The sequence below is a fragment of the Balaenoptera ricei genome, chromosome 10 (assembly GCF_028023285.1).
Source record: "Balaenoptera ricei isolate mBalRic1 chromosome 10, mBalRic1.hap2, whole genome shotgun sequence".
Classification (NCBI taxonomy): domain Eukaryota; kingdom Metazoa; phylum Chordata; class Mammalia; order Artiodactyla; family Balaenopteridae; genus Balaenoptera; species Balaenoptera ricei.
The window spans coordinates 47,382,069-47,402,480 of NC_082648.1; the positions used below are offsets into that span (position 1 = coordinate 47,382,069).

At 41.4% G+C, this 20,412-nt stretch overlaps 1 protein-coding gene across 6 annotated transcripts in view; it reads left to right on the forward strand.

Annotated features, from left to right (window-relative positions):
- The first annotated feature begins 47 nt into the window (after nt 1-47).
- Nucleotides 48-20,412, forward strand: part of LOC132373316 (17-beta-hydroxysteroid dehydrogenase type 6) — a 32,384-nt gene continuing 12,019 nt past the window's right edge. Inside the window, exons 1-3 of one of the 6 annotated variants that reach the window (XM_059936229.1) lie at nt 48-131; nt 1,219-1,349; nt 8,162-8,270. In XM_059936229.1, the coding sequence (XP_059792212.1) occupies nt 8,186-8,270 (85 nt within the window). In that variant the 5' untranslated portion in view covers nt 48-131; nt 1,219-1,349; nt 8,162-8,185. Of the gene's footprint in view, nt 132-823; nt 869-1,218; nt 1,350-8,161; nt 8,271-8,343; nt 8,423-9,583; nt 9,652-20,412 lie in introns of those variants that run through there. The other 5 variants (XM_059936232.1, XM_059936230.1, XM_059936235.1 and 2 more) reach the window with 5 other exon arrangements.

The following is a 20,412-nucleotide window of genomic DNA, read 5'->3' on the forward strand; positions in this document are numbered from 1 at the left end:
TCCCATTCGGAGGTCGGCCTGAGCGTGGGAGGCGCTCCCGGGGTCTCCGCCCGCCCGCTTCGACACTATCTCCACTACTCAGGTGGGCAGAAGGAGGCTGCGCCCGTTCCAAGGATATCTTCTGCCGAAAGGTGAGTCTTGGAGCATATAGATTTAGGTTATTAAGATGAAGTAAAAGAGATGTTCTCCGCTAACTTTATGACTGTTTTAGAAACAACACATTTAAACAATGTTAACCAATATCTTTTTTTTTAAGATTTAAAAAAAATTTTATTTATTTATCTTTGGCTGAGTTGGGTCTTCGTTGCTGCGCATGGGCTTTCTCTAGTTGCGGGAATGGGGGCTACTCTTCGTTGCGGTGCGCGGTCTTCTCATTGCAGTGGTTTCTCTTGTTGTGGAGCATGAGCTCTAGGCGTGCAGGCTTCAGTAGTTGTGGTACATGGGCTCAGTAGTTGTGGCTCGCGGGCTGTAGAGCGCAGGCTCAGTAGTTGTGGCGCTCGGGCTTAGTTGCTCCGTGGCATGTGGGATCTTCCCGGACCAGGGCTCGAACCTGTCTGTGATGCCTGCGTTGGTAGGCGGATTCTTAACCACTGTGCCACCAGGGAAGCCCAACCAATATCTTTTAAAGAGGGTTTGGAAATTAGTTCTTTGTAGAATTACTAGGTCCGATATGTGGAAATAAATGATGACCAACCAAATGAGAAAAGCAAAAGCTATTTATTCAAGAGCTTGCTATATTTAGAAAGGGAGTCAGCCACCATCACTTGTATTTTGGCAGAGACTCATAGGCAGGCAGAGGAGTTGGAAAGCTTAATAGTGAAAAAAGGGAAGGTTTCAGGTATGTCCTGATTCAAGGCTGTTTTCATGGGTAAGTTGTAGGTGGGCTAACTCAAGAGAGGGGCATCCTGTGTGATTGGTTAGGGGTGCATATGTGGCTTTCTCTGGTTGGTCCTAAGTTGGAAGTGGGGACAAAAATTAGGGAAGCTGTCAGTTAATCAGGTCCTGGCTATTTTGAGCGGATTGTTATATGGGTTATTTGGCTTCCTGGACTATCACTAGACACCGCAGTCTGACTTCCTACAAATCTGACTTAAAGCAGGCTGGCTTCCTGGGCTGTTTATTATAGATAAGGGGGTTGGTTTCCCGGGTAGGCTTCGGGCAGGTTGTGGGTCAGAGTTCTGTTTTTAAATATGGTCTGGTCATTGTTTGTATATTCAGTCTCTCAAATAGAACACCCAGGAATACTAAAATCTGAATCAGAGGAAGCTTGAGGAAGCATGGAGAGCTTTACAAGTATGAAAGGAGCCTGTTTGCTATCGATGTGCAGATCTGCCAGTAAGTCTTACCAGGTAAAGATACATCTCATCTCAAAGGTGGACTGGGGTGGGCAGTCTGATAATCGCATCAGTGTTGTGTCACTTGAAAACTATCATTTTCATGAATTTTATTTTTACAATAATAGTAGGAAAGCAACGAGAGAATAGACTCTCTAGTAGGGTATTATTAGCCCAATCTTGAAAGTGATCATGGTCCCTTAGCTTCTGTGGGCAAAGTGGTGAAAAATAGGCTCTGGACAGATCATATTTATTTGAATATTTCTAGAAATGTGACATCCTGCACAAATCTTAGTAGATTTTCACAGTCTCCGTGCATTCTGTTTTGAGTAGAGTGAATTTCATTGCTGGGAAGGTCTTCACTCTAATAACAGTAACAAGAGTGCCAATAGAGTTCTCTTTTCCAGAACCACATGCCCTGAGCTTTTCAATGGAGGTTTCTCAGTTTCTTTACTGGAGATTCCTTATTGCTCCCTTTAGGAACTGACTTCTTTGAGCTATTTGGGAGTCCCCTATTTAAATTTCAGGACCATTAAGGAGGGCACACTGTAAGGAGCTAAGACATAAGGGGAGAAAGCAAAGGAAGTTTATTTATTGAGTTCCTATTGTATGCTTGATTTATTTAAGGTAAGTTTTCCTCACCAGGCAAAAGGGCATAATAATAGCTAACGTTTATATAGCATTTGCTATGCTGTCAAGGATGTATGTGATAGGTACTAATATTATCCCTATTTTAGAGATGGGGACATATGCTGAGAATTAAAGTAATTTGTCCCAGGTCACGAACCTAGTAAGTAGGAGAGCCAGACATCCTGACTCCAGAGTCTGTGTGATTAACTCCTAATCTACAAGCTATGTGTCTACAAGGGACTGTTGTAAGGGTTAAATGAGATAAAGTAAGAGATGCTTGGCCCAGCTCATAGCCCAGAACCGCTCAAAGTGAGAAAGCTATTATTTTGTGAAAGTGCTCTGGTATAGAGGCTTTTATCCCAAGGGCCGCTGGGAGGCAGTATTACCATTCAGTTGGTTTCCCCTTGTGTTTTCATCCTCATAGGTGCAAAACCCCTTTGTCCTTCAAGCCTTATGCTATCTACCATCCCCTTTACATTTACTATTTATGTCTACTATCAACCTCTTTGGGTAATCTGTCAGCCCTAGGTCTCTCAGTTCAAGTTCTTTGCAGACTTAGACACCTACTTCATGGACTTCCAGTCCAGCTCCTGTTGTTATTCTGGATGTTTTTAGCATGTAAAAGGATGATCTGTTTGGGAAAGATATAGTTCATTCAGTCATTCTTTAACTTATTCATTTATTCCACAAAGAGTTAATGAAAATTTGTGTTGGACATTTAGCTAGGCTCTGGGGAGAAAAAGTGATATGGGTTCTACTTCCAAGAAAGTTATAGTCTAGTAGGGGCAATGGACCCAAATCAAGAAGTATAATGAAATGTTATAGATGAATTTATAACCCGGCTGTCTTTTGGCATCAGCATTTTTTTTTAAACATCTTTACTGGAGTATAATTACTTTACAATGTTGTGTTAGTTTCTGCTGTATAACAAAGTGAATCAGCTATACGTATAAATATATCCCCATATCCCCTCCCTCTTGAGCCTCCCTCCCACCCTCCCTATCCCACGCCTCTAGGTGGTCACAAAGCACGGAGCTGATCTCCCTGTGCTATGCAGCTGCTTCCCACTAGCTATCTATTTTACATTTGGTAGTGTATATATGTCCATGTCACTCCCTCACTTTGTCCCAGCTTCCCCTTCCCCCTCCCCGTGTCCTCAAGTCCATTCTCTACGTCTGCATCTTTATTCCTGTCCTGCCCTTAGGTTCTTCAGAACCATTTTTTTTTTTTTAGATTCCATATATATGTGTTAGCATACGGTATTTGTTTTTCTCTTTCTGACTTACTTCACTCTGTATGACAGACGCTAGATCCATCCACCTCACTACAAATAACTCAGTTTTGTTTCTTTTTATGGCTGAGTAATATTCCATTGTATATATGTGCCACATCTTCTTTATCCATTCATCTGTTGATGGACGTTTAGGTTGGTTCCATGTCCTGGCTGTTGTAAATAGTGCTGCAATGAACATTGTGGTATATGTCTCTTTTTGAATTATGGTATATGCCCAGTAGTGGGATTGCTGGGTTGTATGGTAGTTCTATTTTTAGTTTTTTAAGGAACCTCCATACTATTCTCCATAGTGGCTGTATCAATTTACATTCCCACCAACAGTGCAAGAGAGTTCCCTTTTCTCCACACCCTCTCCACCATTTATTGTTTGTAGATTTTTTGATGATGGCCGTTCTGACCTGTGTGAGTTGATACCTCATTGTAGTTTTGATTTGCATTTCTCTAATGATTAGTGATGTTGAGCATCTTTTCATGTGTTGGTTGGCAATCTGTATATCTTCTTTGGAGAAATGTCTATTTAGGTCTTCTGCCTATTTTTGGATTGGGTTCTTTGTTTTTTTGATATTGAGCTGCATGAGCTGCTTGTATATTTTGGAGATTAATCCTTTGTCAATTGCTTTGTTTGCAAATATTTTCTCCCATTCTGAGGGTTGTCTTTTGGTCTTGTTTATGGTTTCCTTTGCTCTGCAAAAGCTTTGAAGTTTCATTAGGTCCCATTTGTTTATTTTTGTTTTTATTTCCATTTCTCTAGGAGGTGGGTTGAAAAGGATCTTGCTGTGATTTATGTCATAGGGTGTTCTGCCTATGTTTTCCTCTAAGAGTTTTATAGTGTCTGGCCTTACATTTAGGTCTTTAATCCATCTGGAGTTTATTTTTGTGTATGGTGTTAGGGAGTGTTCTAATTTCATTCTTTTACATGTAGCTGTCCAGTTTTCCCAGCACCACTTATTGAAGAGGCTGTCTTTTCTCCATTGTATATTCTTGCCTCCTTTATCAAAGATAAGGTGACCATATGTGCATGGGTTTATCTCTGGGTTTTCTATCCTGTTCCATTGATCTATATTTCTGTTTTTGTGCCAGTACCATACTGTCTTGATTATTGTAGCTTTGTAGTAGAGTCTGAAGCCAGGGAGCCTGATTCCTCCAGCTCCGTTTTTCTGTCTCAAGATTGCTTTGGCTATTCGGGGTCTTTTGTGTTTCCATACAAATTGTGAAATTTTTTGCTCTAGTTCTGTGAAAAATGCCATTGGTAGTTTGATTAGGGATTGCATTGAATCTGTAGATTGCTTTGGGTAGTATAGCCATTTTCACAATGTTGATTCTTCCAATCCAGGAACATGGTATATCTCTCCATCTGTTTGTATCGTCTCTAATTTCTTTCATCAGTGTCTTATAGTTTTCTGCATACAGGTCTTTTGTCTCCTTAGGTAGGTTTATTCCTAGGTATTTTATTCTTTTTGTTGCAGTGGTAAATGGGAGTGTTTCCTTGATTTCTCTTTCAGATTTTTCATCATTAGTGTATAGGAATGCAAGAGATTTCTGTGCATTAATTTTGTATCCTGCTACTTTACCAAATTCATTGATTAGCTCTAGTAGTTTTCTGGTAGCATCTTTAGGATTCTCTGTGTGTAGTATCATGTCATCTGCAAACAGTGACAGTTTTACTTCTTCTTTTCTGATTTGGATTCCTTTTATTTCTTTTTCTTCTCTGATTGCTGTGGCTAAAACTTCCAAAACTATGTTGAATAATAGTGGTGAGAGTGGGCAACCTTGTCTTGTTCCTGATCTTAGTGGAAATGGTTTCAGTTTTTCACCCTTGAGAACGATGTTGGCTGTGGGTTTGTCATATATGGCCTTTATTATTTTAAGGTAAGTTCCCTCTATGCCTACTTTCTGGAGGGTTTTTATCATAAATAGATGTTGAATTTTGTCAAAAGCTTTTTCTGCATCTATTGAGATTATCATATGGTTTTTATCCTTCAATTTGTTAATATGGTATATCACATTGATTGATTTGCGTATATTGAAGAATCCTTGCATTCCTGGGATAAACCCCACTTGATCATGGTGTATGATCCTTTTAATGTGGCATCAATCTTTTTTTAAAGACTTGGACAAGATTGATACAGGGAGCAAAGGCACAAAAGCGGAAATGGCATGGTGCTTTCAGGAACCTGCCAGTAATAGTTCCATATAGTCAGAACTCAGACTTGAAGGGAAGGCATAGTGAGAGATGGGACTAAGAGGCAAGCTATGGCCAGAGCATTGCATGCCAAGCTAAAGAGTGTGGAAATAAAAATTATTCATCTTCCCCCTGGTCAGGGAAATTCTGCATGCCACGAGGTGTGGCCAAAAAAAAAAAAAGTTATTCGTTTTCCATTTTAATTCAGTTTTGGTTAAAATTATAATAAAATATTGATCATATCTGTATTTGATGAGAAGCCTTGGGAGTGAATAATATTGTTGAAACAAATTGAAAATTTGATGTACTCCTGTGCTAGTTATTTTCTTCCTCAATAAAATAAAAGAAGATTAATGTTCTGTTGACAGAAGAGCATCATAAACAAAGGGAGACTATCTAGGTGGAGCCAAGGTCATATTTCAGTTTATGATAGGTTTTATCACTTGTTATCATCAACTACTGAAAAGTAATAAAGAGTACCCTCATATTTGTTTAAATGACAAAGTTTTAGTTTAATCTCACAGGAATGATTCTTTTAACCACAAAGCAAATGATGACTTCAAAGCTGATAAAACATGTGTTATAGGATATTGCAATTGTTTTTTAATCTATATGATGGATATAATATGTGAAATTGAATTTTTCACCTAAGCTATAAATGAACCTAGCAGATTTTTGATAAGTAACCTGCCAATATACATATTGTATAGGTTTTCTTGTTAATCATAAAGCTGTATACTGTTGGGATCTAGCTTCCTCCTTGCAGACTGCTTAAAATAAAGGATGGCAGATTCAGATCAAAACACAGTATCAAACCTTGTTCCTCCACAGGAATTTGGATTTGTCTGAAGACAGTGGGGAGTCTTGGAAGGCTTTTAAGCAGGGGAGAAACATAATCAGAATTGTGTTTTAGAAATAAACTCTGGAGCCCTGTAAAGGGCAAATAGAAGGGGAAAGAGCAACCAGAGGCAGAGCAATCCCAAGAAACTGTTGCTGGAATCCAGGGCACAAACACTTGTGGCCTGAAGTAAGGCAGTAAAGTAGAGATGGATGTGATTGTGTGGACATAAGTGACTTAAGAGATATTACTAAGAATTAATATTGATTGGATGTGGGGGATGAGGAAGTGGTCTAGGATGATTTCTCAGGTTTCAGGATTGGGCAACTGGTTGGAAGGGGTTGTTTGGCACCTAGTGGGCAATCATTAAATGTGTTGAGTATTTGTTGAATACATGTAGGGATAGGAAATAATGTGAAAATAAGGAGGAGGATCAGATTGCACTGAATCATCATTATTTCAGTTTTGAAAAGTTGAGTTTGAGTTGCTACTGTGATACTCCCTAAGCTCTCTACGCTTTTCTTTCATAGCCCTCATCACAGTGTGTAATTATATATTTATTTGTGGGAATATATATTTAATGTCTATTTTTTCCTACTAAAATAATAAGTTCTAAGATTTCAAATATCATGTCCATTTTACTCACCTCTATTATCTCCAGTAACTAGCATTGGACCTAGCACATAGTAGGAACTCTATGTTTATGGAATGAATGGATGAATTCAAGTGGAAGATGCCCAGCAGGTAGTTGGATATGAGGAGCTAGATGTCAGGAGAGGTCTTGACTGAAGGCAGAGATTTGCAAGTCATTAGAACTCGGATCAGGGTTGAAGCTGATGATGACTGAGGTCCCCAAACAAGGAGGGTGTGTACAGTGAGAAGAGAGGAAGGGCCAGGATAGAACTCTTAAAGATATTGACTTTAAAAATTGGGTAGAGGGAGAGAAACCAGCAAAGGACAATGAGAACAAATAGGAATAGAAGCAGGAGAGCTAGGAGAGTGTGATTTCATAGGAGCCAAGAGAGGAGAGAGTTGTGAAAGGGTGCTGAAGGAGTCTGATACCAGTTCCACTGTGGGGCATGGGTGTGTTTCCCCACACATCCAAACCAATTCTTTGGATTCCAGCCTAGGTGTCCTACAGTTCAACTCAATTCTGACACTATCTATCCAGAGATAGTGTCAGATTCCACAGGTTAAGGGTTCAGTCCCACAAGACTCCCCCGCCCACTTCAGATGCCAATTGCAAGCCCAGGTTGTTACCTGTGCTTCTGACTGATTGGCTTTAAATCGAAGGTTCCCACCACTCCCTCCTTGGGTTTGATTAATTTGCTAGAGCGGATTAGGACACGAAGCAGCTGCAGCTCTTTTTTTTATTTTTTAACATCTTTATTGGAGTATAATTGCTTTACAATGGTGTGTTAGTTTCTGCTGTACAACAAAGTGAATCAGCTATACATATACATATATCCCCACATCTCCTCCCTCTTTCGTCTCCCTCCCACCCTCCCTATCCCACCCCTCTAGTTGGACACAAAGCACCAAGCTCATCTCCCTGTGCTATGCAGCTGCTTCCCACTAGCTATCTATTTTACATTTGGTAGTGTATATATGTCCATGCCACTCTCTCACTTCGTCCCAGCTTCCCCTTCCCCCTCCCTGTGTCCTCAAGTCCATTCTCTATGTCTGCGTCTTTATTCCTGTCCAGCTACAGCTCTTTTGGAAAGGTGTCTGACAGCATTAAGGCTGAAAGCCCCAGTTTGCAGAAGCTGATCTCAGGTTGGCAATCTAAAAGGGGACTCTGCTTCCCCGCCCCCTGACTCCAGCAGAGGCTCCAACTTACTCAGAGGATGGGGGCTTTCTACTTTTAATTTTGGCTGTAACAGGTCTGATTCTCCAGTTGAGCAAGAATGACACTGGTGAGAACTGTGGGCTTGGCACAAAGGCGTGGAGCAGCCTGGACTCTGACCACAAGAGGGCGGTGTTGTGAAGGAGGTGAGGAAGCGGTGGGCGGGGGGGGGGCGGGGGGGGCGGGGGGGGCGGGGGGGGGCGGGTGGGCAGCGTGGGGGAAAGGAAAGGAACCCTGCCCAGTGGGGATTCATGAAGTCCTCTGAAGTCTCCAGGACGGGACTCTTCCTGAGCAAATGGTGTGTGTTTTGGTTTGGGGTAAGATCTGTTTGGAGAAAGGTTTTTTTAATAAATTTATTTATTTATTTATTTTGGCTCTGTTGGGTCAGGTCTTCGTTGCTGCGTGGACTTTCTCTAGTTGCGGCGAGCGGTGGCTTCTCGTTGCAGAGCACGGGCTCTAGGCGTGCGGGCTTCAGTAGTTGTGGCACGTAGGCTCAGTAGTTGCGGCACACGGGCTTAGTTGCTCTGCAGCATGTGGGATCTTCCCGGACCAGGGCTTGAACCCGTGTCCCCTGAATTGGCAGGCGGATTCTTAACCACTGCACCACCAGGGAAGTCCCGAGAGAGATCTTTTTTTTTTCCTTTTTAATTAATTAATTAATTAATTAATTTATTTATTTATTTATGGCTGTGTTGGGTCTTTGTTTCTGTGCGAGGGCTTTCTCTAGTTGTGGCAAGCGGGGGCCACTCCTCATCGCGGTGCGTGGGCCTCTCACCGTCGCGGCCTCTCTTGTTGCGGAGCACAGGCTCCAGACGCACAGGCTCAGTAATTGTGGCTCACGGGCCTAGTTGCTCCGCAGCATGTGGGATCTTCTCAGACCAGGGCTCGAACCCGTGTCCCCTGCATTGGCAGGCAGACTCTCAACCACTGCGCCACCAGGGAAGCCTCGAGAGAGATCTTTTTAAAAAAATTTTTTTTTAAGTTAAACAAAAATTTTTTTAAAGATCTTGTTTATGGTTTTTAATTTTCTTAAAAGACCCTTCAACTTTGATTTCTGAAAGAAATTTCATCGCCATTGTGTTCTCTGCTTTTTTGATCTTTATTCTTTCGGAGTTTGAGAAAGTATTGTTTAGAAGTTGAGAGTGATTTTATACTTATAAATAGGACCCCCTGGGTATGCTCTGTAAATTGGAATTCTTGACAGTGTGGAAAACCAGCTCTTTTATGGTAATGCGGGAAGCTGTGGGGTAAGTTTGTGAACTTTTGGGTAAGCAAAAGCGGCCTTATATAATTAAGTCCTGAGAACTGTGTTACTGAAGCTCTGTGGTCTAGTTTGTGTCCTGCCCTAACCCTACCCCCATCTCCTACTGTGAGCAAGCTCTTTGCAGTGGGAGTGGCGAAATTGTTTTTTCTTTCTTTTTTTTAACCCACGTGACCAGTAAACAAGGGTTTAATAGTCCCATTATTCCTTCTCACTTGTTACATTTCTAATCCTGTGGAGAACAGAGAAGAAGTAAAATTCCAAAGGTAGGTGAAATCTGATGTACATTCCCAAACAAGAATTCCTCAGGTAACATTTTTCCTTTCTCTTTGTGGAATCTCATATACTGATATGAAATGAAGTATGATATATATATATGTGTGTATATATACATTTACTATATTTCATATATATCATATTTCATATATGTGTGTGTGTATATATATATATATTTATGCCAGTACAAGGCATCAGCTGCTGGAGTATTTGCTAATTTTTTCTGCCTTGGCAGAGGGATTGAGTCAGCTTTTGGGGTGAGACTGAGGTTGGAAAATCTGTTAAGTTTTATGCTTGGACAATGTAGCATCTTCAAAAAGAGTTTGAGGTAACTTATAGTAAAAGACATATATAAAAAAAAGTTATTAAAATGCAAATGGAAACATAAAAAGAAATAGAAAATCAAAGTGATGAAAGAGGAGAGAAGAAAAATTGCTGTCTACAAGGACTAATAGAATTACTGTGATTGAACATTAAATTTGGCCTTAAACTTCTAATATGCAGAACTAGATAATTTAAAAATAATCAATAGTATACTATGTACTTAGAAAAGACAAAATCTTCCTGGTACTAAATGTATGACAGGATTTATCATGTGGGATCTTGCACAGTGTATAGATGCACAGTGTTCTTGATAAGAATTTTATAACAAACACAGAAGTGATTTTCTTCACACTGTTTCTTTTCTTCTTCTCTTTTTAATCAAAGCGGTATTTTTATTTTTCTAATTTGAGTTGAGAACACACAGGTGGATGGTTCAATGAATTTTCACAAAATTAGTACTTCTGGTACAGCCACACAGGTCAAGTAATAGAACATTATGAGCACTGTAAACAACCCACTAATACCTTTCTCAATCGTGGACCCCTACCTCCTCCCCAAAGGTAACCAGTAATCTTTTGTAGCAACCTAGATTAGTTTTGTCTGTTTAAGACTTTGTGTAGATGGAATAATGTAGTATGTGTTCTTTTGTGTCACAATATTATGTTTATGAGATTCATTCATGTAATTGTGTGTAGCTATAGTTTGTTTTTGTCACCGTATAGCATTCCATTACATGAACATATCTCAACTTATTTATCCATTCTACTCTTTGTGCATGTTTGGGTTGTTTCCAGCTTTTGGCTATCACAAATAATGCTGCTGCAAACCCATCTTATGGTGTACATATTTTGTTGTTGTTGTTAAATACCTAAAATGGAATCTATGGGTATAGAGAAGGTGGATCTTTATCTTCAGTAGATAATGACAAACTGTTTTTTTCAAATTGATTGAATAAATTTACTCTTTCAATAGCAGTGCTTGATTGTTCTTGCCAACACTTGATATTGTCAACCTTTTTCAGTTAAAACATTATGGTGGGTGCATAGTGGCATCTAACTGTGATAAACAATTGTTGGCTTGAGTATGTCAACTGAAAGAAAAACACACAATGTAAGAGCTGTGAGTTGAATTTATTCAAGGTCTTACTGAGGACTATAGCCTGGGACTAGAGCCTCTCAGATAGCTCTGACGAACTGCTCCAAAGGGGTAGGAGGAGAAGCCAGGATATGTATGATTTTGGCTAGGGAATGTGTGTAGTCAAGCATACATCTTGGTAAAAGGTTACTACTAATCATGAGGATCAGATATCTTAGTTAATGATTTTAGTGCTTTTCTCTGTATGAGAAGATGCAAGAATCTGGGTTCATTAAAATTTTCCCCCCCTAAGATATCTCTATCTAAGGCGTCTGTTTTTCCAAAGCATAGAGTGCCTTATCGCATTTTTCATCCTGAATTCTTTTCAGGGTGTACTGCCGGTCAGTGACTGCAGAGGCTAATGACTTGATCCTTGTAGAACTGGATGGTGGGCTACATTCTTTGTTTTAAAGTAACACCTAGTCTGTATGCCCAATGTGAGAACAAAGAATGTCACGATGGATCTATCGGTCCATGAATCCATGTGCTGTTTATAGACTCACTCTTAGGATCAGTGACTAGACTGATTGGAGCTTATAGACAAGCCCAGGTCTGAAGATTTAAAAGAAGGGAATAAAAGCTATTCTTTACTTTGCCATGTGCTATAGTGCGGAGAGAGAAGTCCTCTGCTTGAGACTGAAGAAAGTCAGGGTGAACCAGTATGGCCCAACGTCGTGATAAAAAGCAGATAGAAATGACTAAGGATGTTGCTATACCTGGAGTTGCACATATTGTGAAAAAGTGGAAGTGGTAGGGCTCAGGGATAAAGGCCCAGAATGGCAATAATAAAACAACAACCACCAAAATAATACTAATAATATCTAACAATTACATAGTGCTTTACACGCGTTAACTCATTTAACTCTCCCAACAAATCACTGAAGGGTTCTTTTCCCATTTTGAAGATGAGCACACAGGTAGAGAGGTTAATTCACTTGCCCAAGGCCACACAACAAGTAAATGGTAAAGCCTGATTTGAACCCAAGTAATATAGCTTCAGAATCCATGCTCATATTTCTATGTTATCCACAAAGTCAGGGTTGGGGGCAGGAGAACTCATGCAGAGAGATTCTTGGAAAGGAATAAAAGGAAAAGTAGGCAGGGAATTAGCCAAGTAGTCTCATTGGTATCATAACAGACTCCAAAAAAATTGTTCTGAGGAATGGAATATGTTCTGCACTGTTGCTGAAGAGGAAAATCATGGAAGCCTGAAACACCTCCAGGTTTGGATATGAGAGTCTTCAGCACATCCCAAGCACAATGACTAGGTGGGGAAGCCCAGTTTAGCAGAGAGCCTAAAGCACTGAGGATTGCCAATCTCCCTAGGCCTTTCCCTTGGTTTTCCCTTTCATTTTCACACCTGTGTCAGGTCTTTATGGTTGCTCTACTGAGAGACAGATGACATAGTATCATGGCTAGTTTCTGTTGGGTTTCCAGGTTGTAGAGAAACCAATCAGAGGTAGTAGTCAATATTAACATTTCTAATATCGGTACCAATGGCTTGTGACCCTATGTTCACCCCAGATTCCAAGGCAACCAGAGAGGTCAATTCATGGGGCCCCAAACCTTCCTGCTTCCTCCCTGGGGCCCTGTCACTGACCAAGACCTGGGCTGGTGAGGATGGGATCTGGAGACTGATGATGGGGAAGGAGGAACAAAGAAGGGACACCCTGGTGGGTGCTTAGGCAGAGATTAAACCATCTCTACTTCCTCCTGGAGCCCCTGGACACTTCCTACTTCTCCACACCTTTTTATACCTTTCTTTCCTCTTCCCCTAGACTCTCCTTTTTTCCCCCATACTTACATCGCCCCATCCACAAAAATAAATACCCTTCCCTTGGAGAAGAGCTCACTTTGCTAAGTGGGGAGAGCAGAAAGGGAATCTCAGGCTGGGGGATGGCCAGATGACCTCTATAGTTCATTATAGATAGTCCCAGGATGAAGTCTCCAAGACAGAATGGGCCAGTGACTTCACTGTTGGTAAAGAAAAGTCTCAGGGGAAACACCTACAGAGTCATGTTTGGATTTGAGCATCTTCATCCCAAGGAGGTGGCTCAGTGAAGACACCTGCTAAGCAGAGCTCAGCTCTCAGGATTGCGCATCTCTCTGAGGCTTCTCTCAGGCTTTCCCTTTCTTTCTCCCAGCCTCCTTCAGGTTGTTCTAGTTGTTCAGCCTCAGGACTGATGACACAGGTGGATTTTCCCCCTCTTCTTTGCAAACAGCCATTCTAACATGAAATGATAGGTTTGATTTGCATTTCCCTGATGATTAGTGATGTTGAGCATCTTTTCATGTACCTGTTGGTCATTTATATGACTTCTTTGGAAAAATGTCCATTCAGATCCTCTGCCTATTTTTTTTTTTTTTTAAAGATCTTATGTGGCCAATTTACTAGTTTTTATTTATTTATTTATTTATTTATGGCTGTGTTGGGTCTTCGTTTCTGTGCGAGGGCTTCCTCTAGTTGCGGCAAGTAGGGGCCACTCTTCATCGCGGTGCACGGGCCTCTCACTATCGCGGCCTCTCTTGTTGCGGAGCACAGGCTCCAAACGCGCAGGCTCAGTAATTGTGGCTCACGGGCTCAGTTGCTCTGCGGCATGTGGGATCTTCCCAGACCAGGGCTCGAACCCGTGTCCCCTGCATTGGCAGGCAGATTCTCAACCACTGCGCCACCAGGGAAGCCCCTCTCTGCCTATTTTTTAATTGGATTTTTTTTTTGCTATTGAGTTTTATGAGTTCCTTATATATTTTGGATATTAACTCCTTAACAGATATATGGTTTGCAGATATTTTCTCTCATTCTATAGGTTGCCTTTTCATTTCGTTGATTGTTTCTTTTGTTGTGCAGAAACTTTCTAGTTTGATGTCCCACTTATTTTTGCCTTTATTGCTTTTGCTTTTGGTATCATATCCAAAAACATTGTTGCCAAGACCAATGTCAGGGAATTTTCCCCTGTGTTTTCTTTTAGGAGTTTTATGGTTTCAGGTGTTACATTTAAGTCTTTAATCCATTTTGAGTTAATTTCTGTGAGTGGTGAAAATAGGGTCCAATTTCCTTCTTTTACATGTGAATATTCCACCACCATTTATTGAGGAGATAATCCTTTCCCCACTGGCTTCTTTATCAGATATTAGTTGACCATATATGTGTGGGTTTATTTCTGGGCTCTTGATTCTGTTCCATTGGTCAATGTGTCTATTTTTATGCCAGTACTATATTGCTTTGATTACTGTAGCTTTGTAGTATAGTTTGAATTCAGGAATTGTGACGTCTCCAGCTTTATTCTTCTTTCTCAGAATTGCATTAGTTGTTCAGGGTCTCTTGTGGTTCCATAAGAATTTTAGGATTGTTTTTTCTATTTCTGTGAAAAATGCCATTGGAATTTTGATAGGGATCATATTGAATCTGTAGATGGTTTGGGTAGTATGGACATTTAACAATATGAATTCTTGGGACTTCCTTGGTGACACAGTGGTTAAGAATCCACCTGCCAATGCATGTTCAAGCCCTGGTCCGGAAAGATCCCACATGCCAGGGAGCAACTAAGCCCGTGTGCCACAACTACTGAGCCTGTGCTGTAGAGCCCATGAGCCACAACTACTGAAGCCCGCACTCCTAGAGCCCGTGCTCCGCAACAAGAGTAACCCCCGCTCACTGCAACTAGAGAAAAGCCCACGTGCAGCAACGAAGATCCAATGCAGCCAAAAATAAATAAATAAATAAATAAAATTAAAAGAAAAAAACCAAAAAAGTAATATGAATTGCTCTGATTTATGAATATGGGGTATCTTTCCATTTGTTTGTGTCTTCTACAGTTTCTTTAGTCAAGTCTTGTAGTTTTCAGTGTATAGTTCTTTCACCTCCTTGGTTAAATTATTCCTAAGTATTTTATTGTTTTTGATACTATGGTAAATAGAATTTTTCTTTTTCTTTTTCAGATAGTTCATTGTTAGTGTATAGAAATGCAACTGATTTTTTCTGTGTTCCTTTTTTTAATCCTGAAACTTTACTGAATTTTTCATTAGTTCTAACAGTTTTTTGTGGAGTGTTTAGCATTTTCTATATACAAGACCATATTATCTGCAAATGGAGACAATTTTACTTCTTCCTTTCTGATTTGGATGCCTTTTATTCTTTCTCATGCCTGATTGCTCTAGCTAGGGCTTCTAGTACTACATTGAATAGGAGTGGTGAGAGTGGGCACCTTGTCTTGTTCCTGATCTTAGAGGAAAAAGCCTTCAGTCTTTCACCATTGAGTATGATGTTAGCTGTGGGCTTGTCATATATGGCCTTTATTATGTTGAAGCATGTTCCTTGTATACCCAATTTGTTGAGAGTTTTCATCCTGAAAGGATGTTGAATTTTGTCAAATGCTTTTTCTGCATCTATTGAGATGATCATATGATTTTAATCTTTCATTCTGTTAATGTGCTATATCACATTTATTGATACATTCTTGTGTATATTCAACCATCCTTGCATCTCAGGGATTTGAAACTGGGAATTTTCCTAGGACTATCTCATCTAATTACTAGGTCCTAGGACATCTGCCTCTTGCATATTTCAAATTCTTCCCTTCCTGCTCATACCTGTTTCATGTTCAACTCTTCTGCCTCCTGTCTGTCTTTGCTCAGATGTTGCTTTCTCAGTGAGGCCTACTCTGATCACCATATTTAATGCTGCAAACTGCCCCCCCCTTCAGCCCTCTTGATCCCCCTTACTCTGCTCTTTTTCTTTTTTTTGGTTGTGAGGTGTGGCATGGGGGATCTTAGTTCCCTGACCTGGGATCGAACCCATGCCCCCTGAAGTGGAAGCGTGGAGTCTTACCCACTGGACCACCAGGGAAGTCCCTGCTTTTTTTCTTTTTTCCAAAGTGCATACCCTCTTATAACATATTTATTATGTCTATTTTATTTACTTAAAAACTTTGAGGTGTAATTCACTCATACAATTCACCCATTTAAAGTATACAATTCATTAGCTCTTAGTATATTCACAGAATTGTGTGACCATCACTACAATCAATTTTATTTTATTTTTATTTATTTATTTATTTATTGCTGTGTTGGGTCTTCGTTTCTGTGTGAGGGCTTTCTCCAGTTGCGGCAAGCGGGGGCCACTCTTCATCGCGGTGCGCGGGCCTCTCACCATCGCGGCCTCTCCCGTTGCGGAGCACAGGCTCCAGACGCGCAGGCTCAGTAGTCGTGGCTCACGGGCTCAGTTGCTCTGCGGCATGTGGGATCTTCCCAGACCAGGGCTCGAACCCGTGTCCCCTGCATTGGCAGGCAGATTCCCAACCACTGCGCCACCAGAGAAGCCCTACAATCAATTTTAGAACATTTTCATTACTCCCAAAAGAACTCCCTTCCACTTTAGCAGTCACCCTCCCTATATTCCCCCAACTACCCCAATCCAGTCCTAGGCAACCACTCACCTACTTTCTGTTTCTATAGGTTTGCCTATGCTGGAAATTTCATATAAATTGAATCATACAGTATGTGATCTTTTTCAACTAAGCATAATGTTTTCAAGGTTCCAGTGCAGCTATACCATTTTACGTTGCCATCAGCAGTATATGAGTGGTCAGCACCTAACAGTGCCTGACATATAGTGGGTGCTCAAAAAATGTTGATTGAATGCATAAATGACAAAATTCAGGACACAATCTACATTCTTTTTTATTTTTTATTTTTGGGTGCGTTGGGTCTTCATCACGCAGGCTTTCTCTGGTTGTGGCGAGCGGGGGCTACTCTTTGTTGTGGTGCGCAGGCTTCTCATTGCGGTGGCTTCTCTTGTTGCAGAGCACGGGCTCTAGGCACGTGAGCTTCACTAGTTGTGGCACGTGGGCTCAGTAGTTGTGGCTCGTGGGCTCTAGAGCGCAGACTCAGTAGTTGTGGCGCACGGGCTTAGTTGCTCCGTGGCATGTGGGATCTTCCCGGACCAGGGATTGAACCCGTGTCCCCAGCATTGGCAGGCGTACTCTAAACCACTGTGCCACCAGGGAAGTCCTACATTCTTTGGTATGCCAACCAAGGGCTTTCATGATCAGGCCCCTACCTGTCTTTCCAGCATCACCTCTTGCTACTCCATGGCATATAGCCTTATAAACCTCTGTGCCGTCTCCCATCCTGTTCCTGCTGCCTGAGGTATGCTTCTCTTCATTCTGCTTAGTGCGCTGAGCTTCTGTTCACCTCTAATGCTACCTCTTCCATGACACCTTAGGCAAAAATAAGCACTTTCTCTTGCTGTCCTTTCCACATTTTCTTAATAATTTATTTCTATTTTTATATCCCCCACTAGCTCTGTGAGCTCCTTGAGGGTAGGCACTAGGTTACACTCATCTCTGTATTCTCAGCACTTACCCAGAATTTGGTGCAGATTTGATATTTAATAACTGCTTGTTTCAGTGAACGAGCAGAGGAAATAGCAAGAGCAAAGCCCTAGAGGCCAAAATACACTGGCAGGTTTGAGAAGCAGTGAGTTTCCTAACTAGACTGCAAGCTGACATTTGTGAGATGGACTATAGTGGAGGGCCTAGAAGCATCTGGTGAGGAGTTTATCCTGTATTTGGTGGACCACTGGGGACTGCTGAAAGGGAATGGCATGACAGGGCTTGAGAAAAATTCATCCAACAGTGGTGTGTAGAATGAACTGGAAATGGGGAGATAATTTAGGAGGCTTTAGGCCAGGTAAGAAGAGTGAAGGTAAAAACCAAGGTAGAATGTAAGGAAGAGCAGAGATGTAAGAGATAATATTAAAGAATCTCTAGGGTTTGGAACGTGACTGAATATGAAGAGTGAGGAAGATGGAGGAGCCAAAGACTAGTCAAAGGCTTTGTACCAGGTACCAGGCAGAATGGTCAGGGTGAGTAAGCACAGTCTTGGCTTACACTTGCTTCTCTGTGTCTTCGTGAAGTTAGACACTTTCTAAATATCTATAGAGAAGGAAAAAATTTGTAGAAACACTTACTATGTATTATATTATAGTTGCTACTTTCAAGAAAAAGAAAAATAATGCAGGAAATAAAATGGTGATGTACAACCATAGTTGATCAATTGGGTACAGTGGCACTGTTTTCTGAATATATATTAAAAACAAACAGGCTCTTCCAGAAGTGGTAACTGTTTATTCAGTTCAGCTATATACTGGACCAAAGCCCTGAAGTAGGTGCTGTGTATAAAGATGAATCGGTCACAGAACTACCCCAGGAGTACCAGTCTAGTTGGAGAGATGAGCTACGCAGAAGAGGTATGAATAGATTGTTATGGGAGAGCAGACCTGCTGTTGATAATTCAGAGATGGCTTTATATGGAGGAAGTGTGATTTGCTGAGTCTTGCAGGACAGGTAGTATACTGACATGCATAGATGAGCAAGAAGGGCATTTCAGGCAAAGGGAATGGTGAGACCACAGATCTGGAGCATGGAAAGAGCAGAGCATGAATAAATGGAGAGCAGCAGGCTGTTTGGTTTGGATGGAACATAGGCCATGTGAGTGGGAGGAGCGGGAGATAAGGTTGAGGCCCAATCATGGATTAAGATGATTTAGATTTTATTTAGTAGGTTGGATGCTTTTCAGGTAGTGACATCAACAGAGCTGTGCTTTAGGAAAATTAACCAGACAGCACCATGTGGAGGAGAGGGGAAGGGACTGACACTGTGGGGATGGTGAGAAGGCTTCTATGATAGGCCAAGCAAGAGGTACTGAATGTTGAAGGCTTGAACAATGGATGTGGCCATAGGAATGAAGGGGAGGGGACAGGTGCTCCAGATACTAGAGAGCTAGACTCTACAGCCTCGTCTCCTGAGGGAATGCATGGGGCAATGAAGAGGAAGTGTCAGAGCCTTAAGACTAAAAAGTAATACAAATAGAAATTGGGAATACTGGAGGAGAAACACTTTTAGGAGAAAATATGATGTGTTCTATCTCGGATATATTGAGTTTCTGGCTACACAGCTGGCTGGAGAGTACTTAAGGAAATTAGAAATACAGGACAGAACCTCAGAAAATGGTCAGGTCAAGGGATATAGATATTTGAAATAGTCAAGGCATAGTCAAGTCATATCTCCAGGTATTTGATTAATGTTCACTTTTGGCTCACGTTTTGGGATTCTGCCTGGCCTGGCATATTTCTCCTGCAGGATTAGTCTTCTTGCTCTGTGATGGTTGAATAGTAATACCTAGAGAGGCTGTGGGTTCCAAGCTTCTTCCTAATGGGGGAAATGGATTTTCATCTTTGACTGGCATCAGGAAATTACCCTTTTAGTCAGTAAACAGGCAGGATGAAGCTCTCTCTGTTACTGCAGTGCACCAGAGAATGACAGTTGGGCAGAACAGAGGCAGCTGGCTAGAGAACACAGAGCTCTCAGATTGGAGAGAGCAGAAAGCTTGGGGGAGGGGAGAGAATAGGGAGGTGGGGGGAGGGGGAAAAGGAGAGAAAGAGAAGAGGAGGGAGGGAGTATTAAATGTCTCTATCCACTCTTTTCCCCCCTTCACTGCCTCCTCTAATTTTATTCCCCTATACCCTTAACAATTCTGGACCCAATTACAACAAGCAATTCTCTGCAACACCAGCTAGGTGTCCCACAATTCAACTCAGTTCTGACACTAACTACCAGGAGACAGCATCAGATTCCATAGGTTAAGGGTTCAGTCCTACAAGACTACCCTCTTCACCCCTCACTTCAGACACCAGTTGCAAGCCCAGATTATCATCTGTGCTTCTGACGGACTGGCTATAGATTGGAGGATCCAACGACCCCATCCTTGGGTTCGATTAATTTGCTAGAGTGGCTAACAGAACTCACAGAAACATTTTACTTATCTGACTACTAGTTTATTAAAAAAGCATACAACTCAGGAGCAGCCAGATGGAAGAGATGCTTAGGGCAAGTTATGGGGAAAGGGCGCAGAGCTTCCATGCCCTCTCCAAGTACACCACTTTCCCTGAATCTCCATATGTTCACCTGGAAGCTCTCTGAACCCTGTTCTTTTTGGTTTTGATGAGGCTTCATTACTTAGGCATAATTGATTTAAATCATTAGCCATTAGTGATTAAACTCAATCTCCAGTCCCTCTCCTCTCCCTGGAGGTGGGACTGAAAGTTCTAACCAGTTCGGCCCAGTGTGGGACTCTACTGGCAGTCTTTGCTCAAGGACCCTCATCAGCCTAGCTGAGACTTTCTCAGGGCTGAACTGTAGTTAAAATTTCTTCCTTTTAATTCCTTCTTTCTTCTCTCTCTTCTTTCAGAGGTGTCAGACATGTATTGGCACCTATTCCTGCACTTTCCCCCT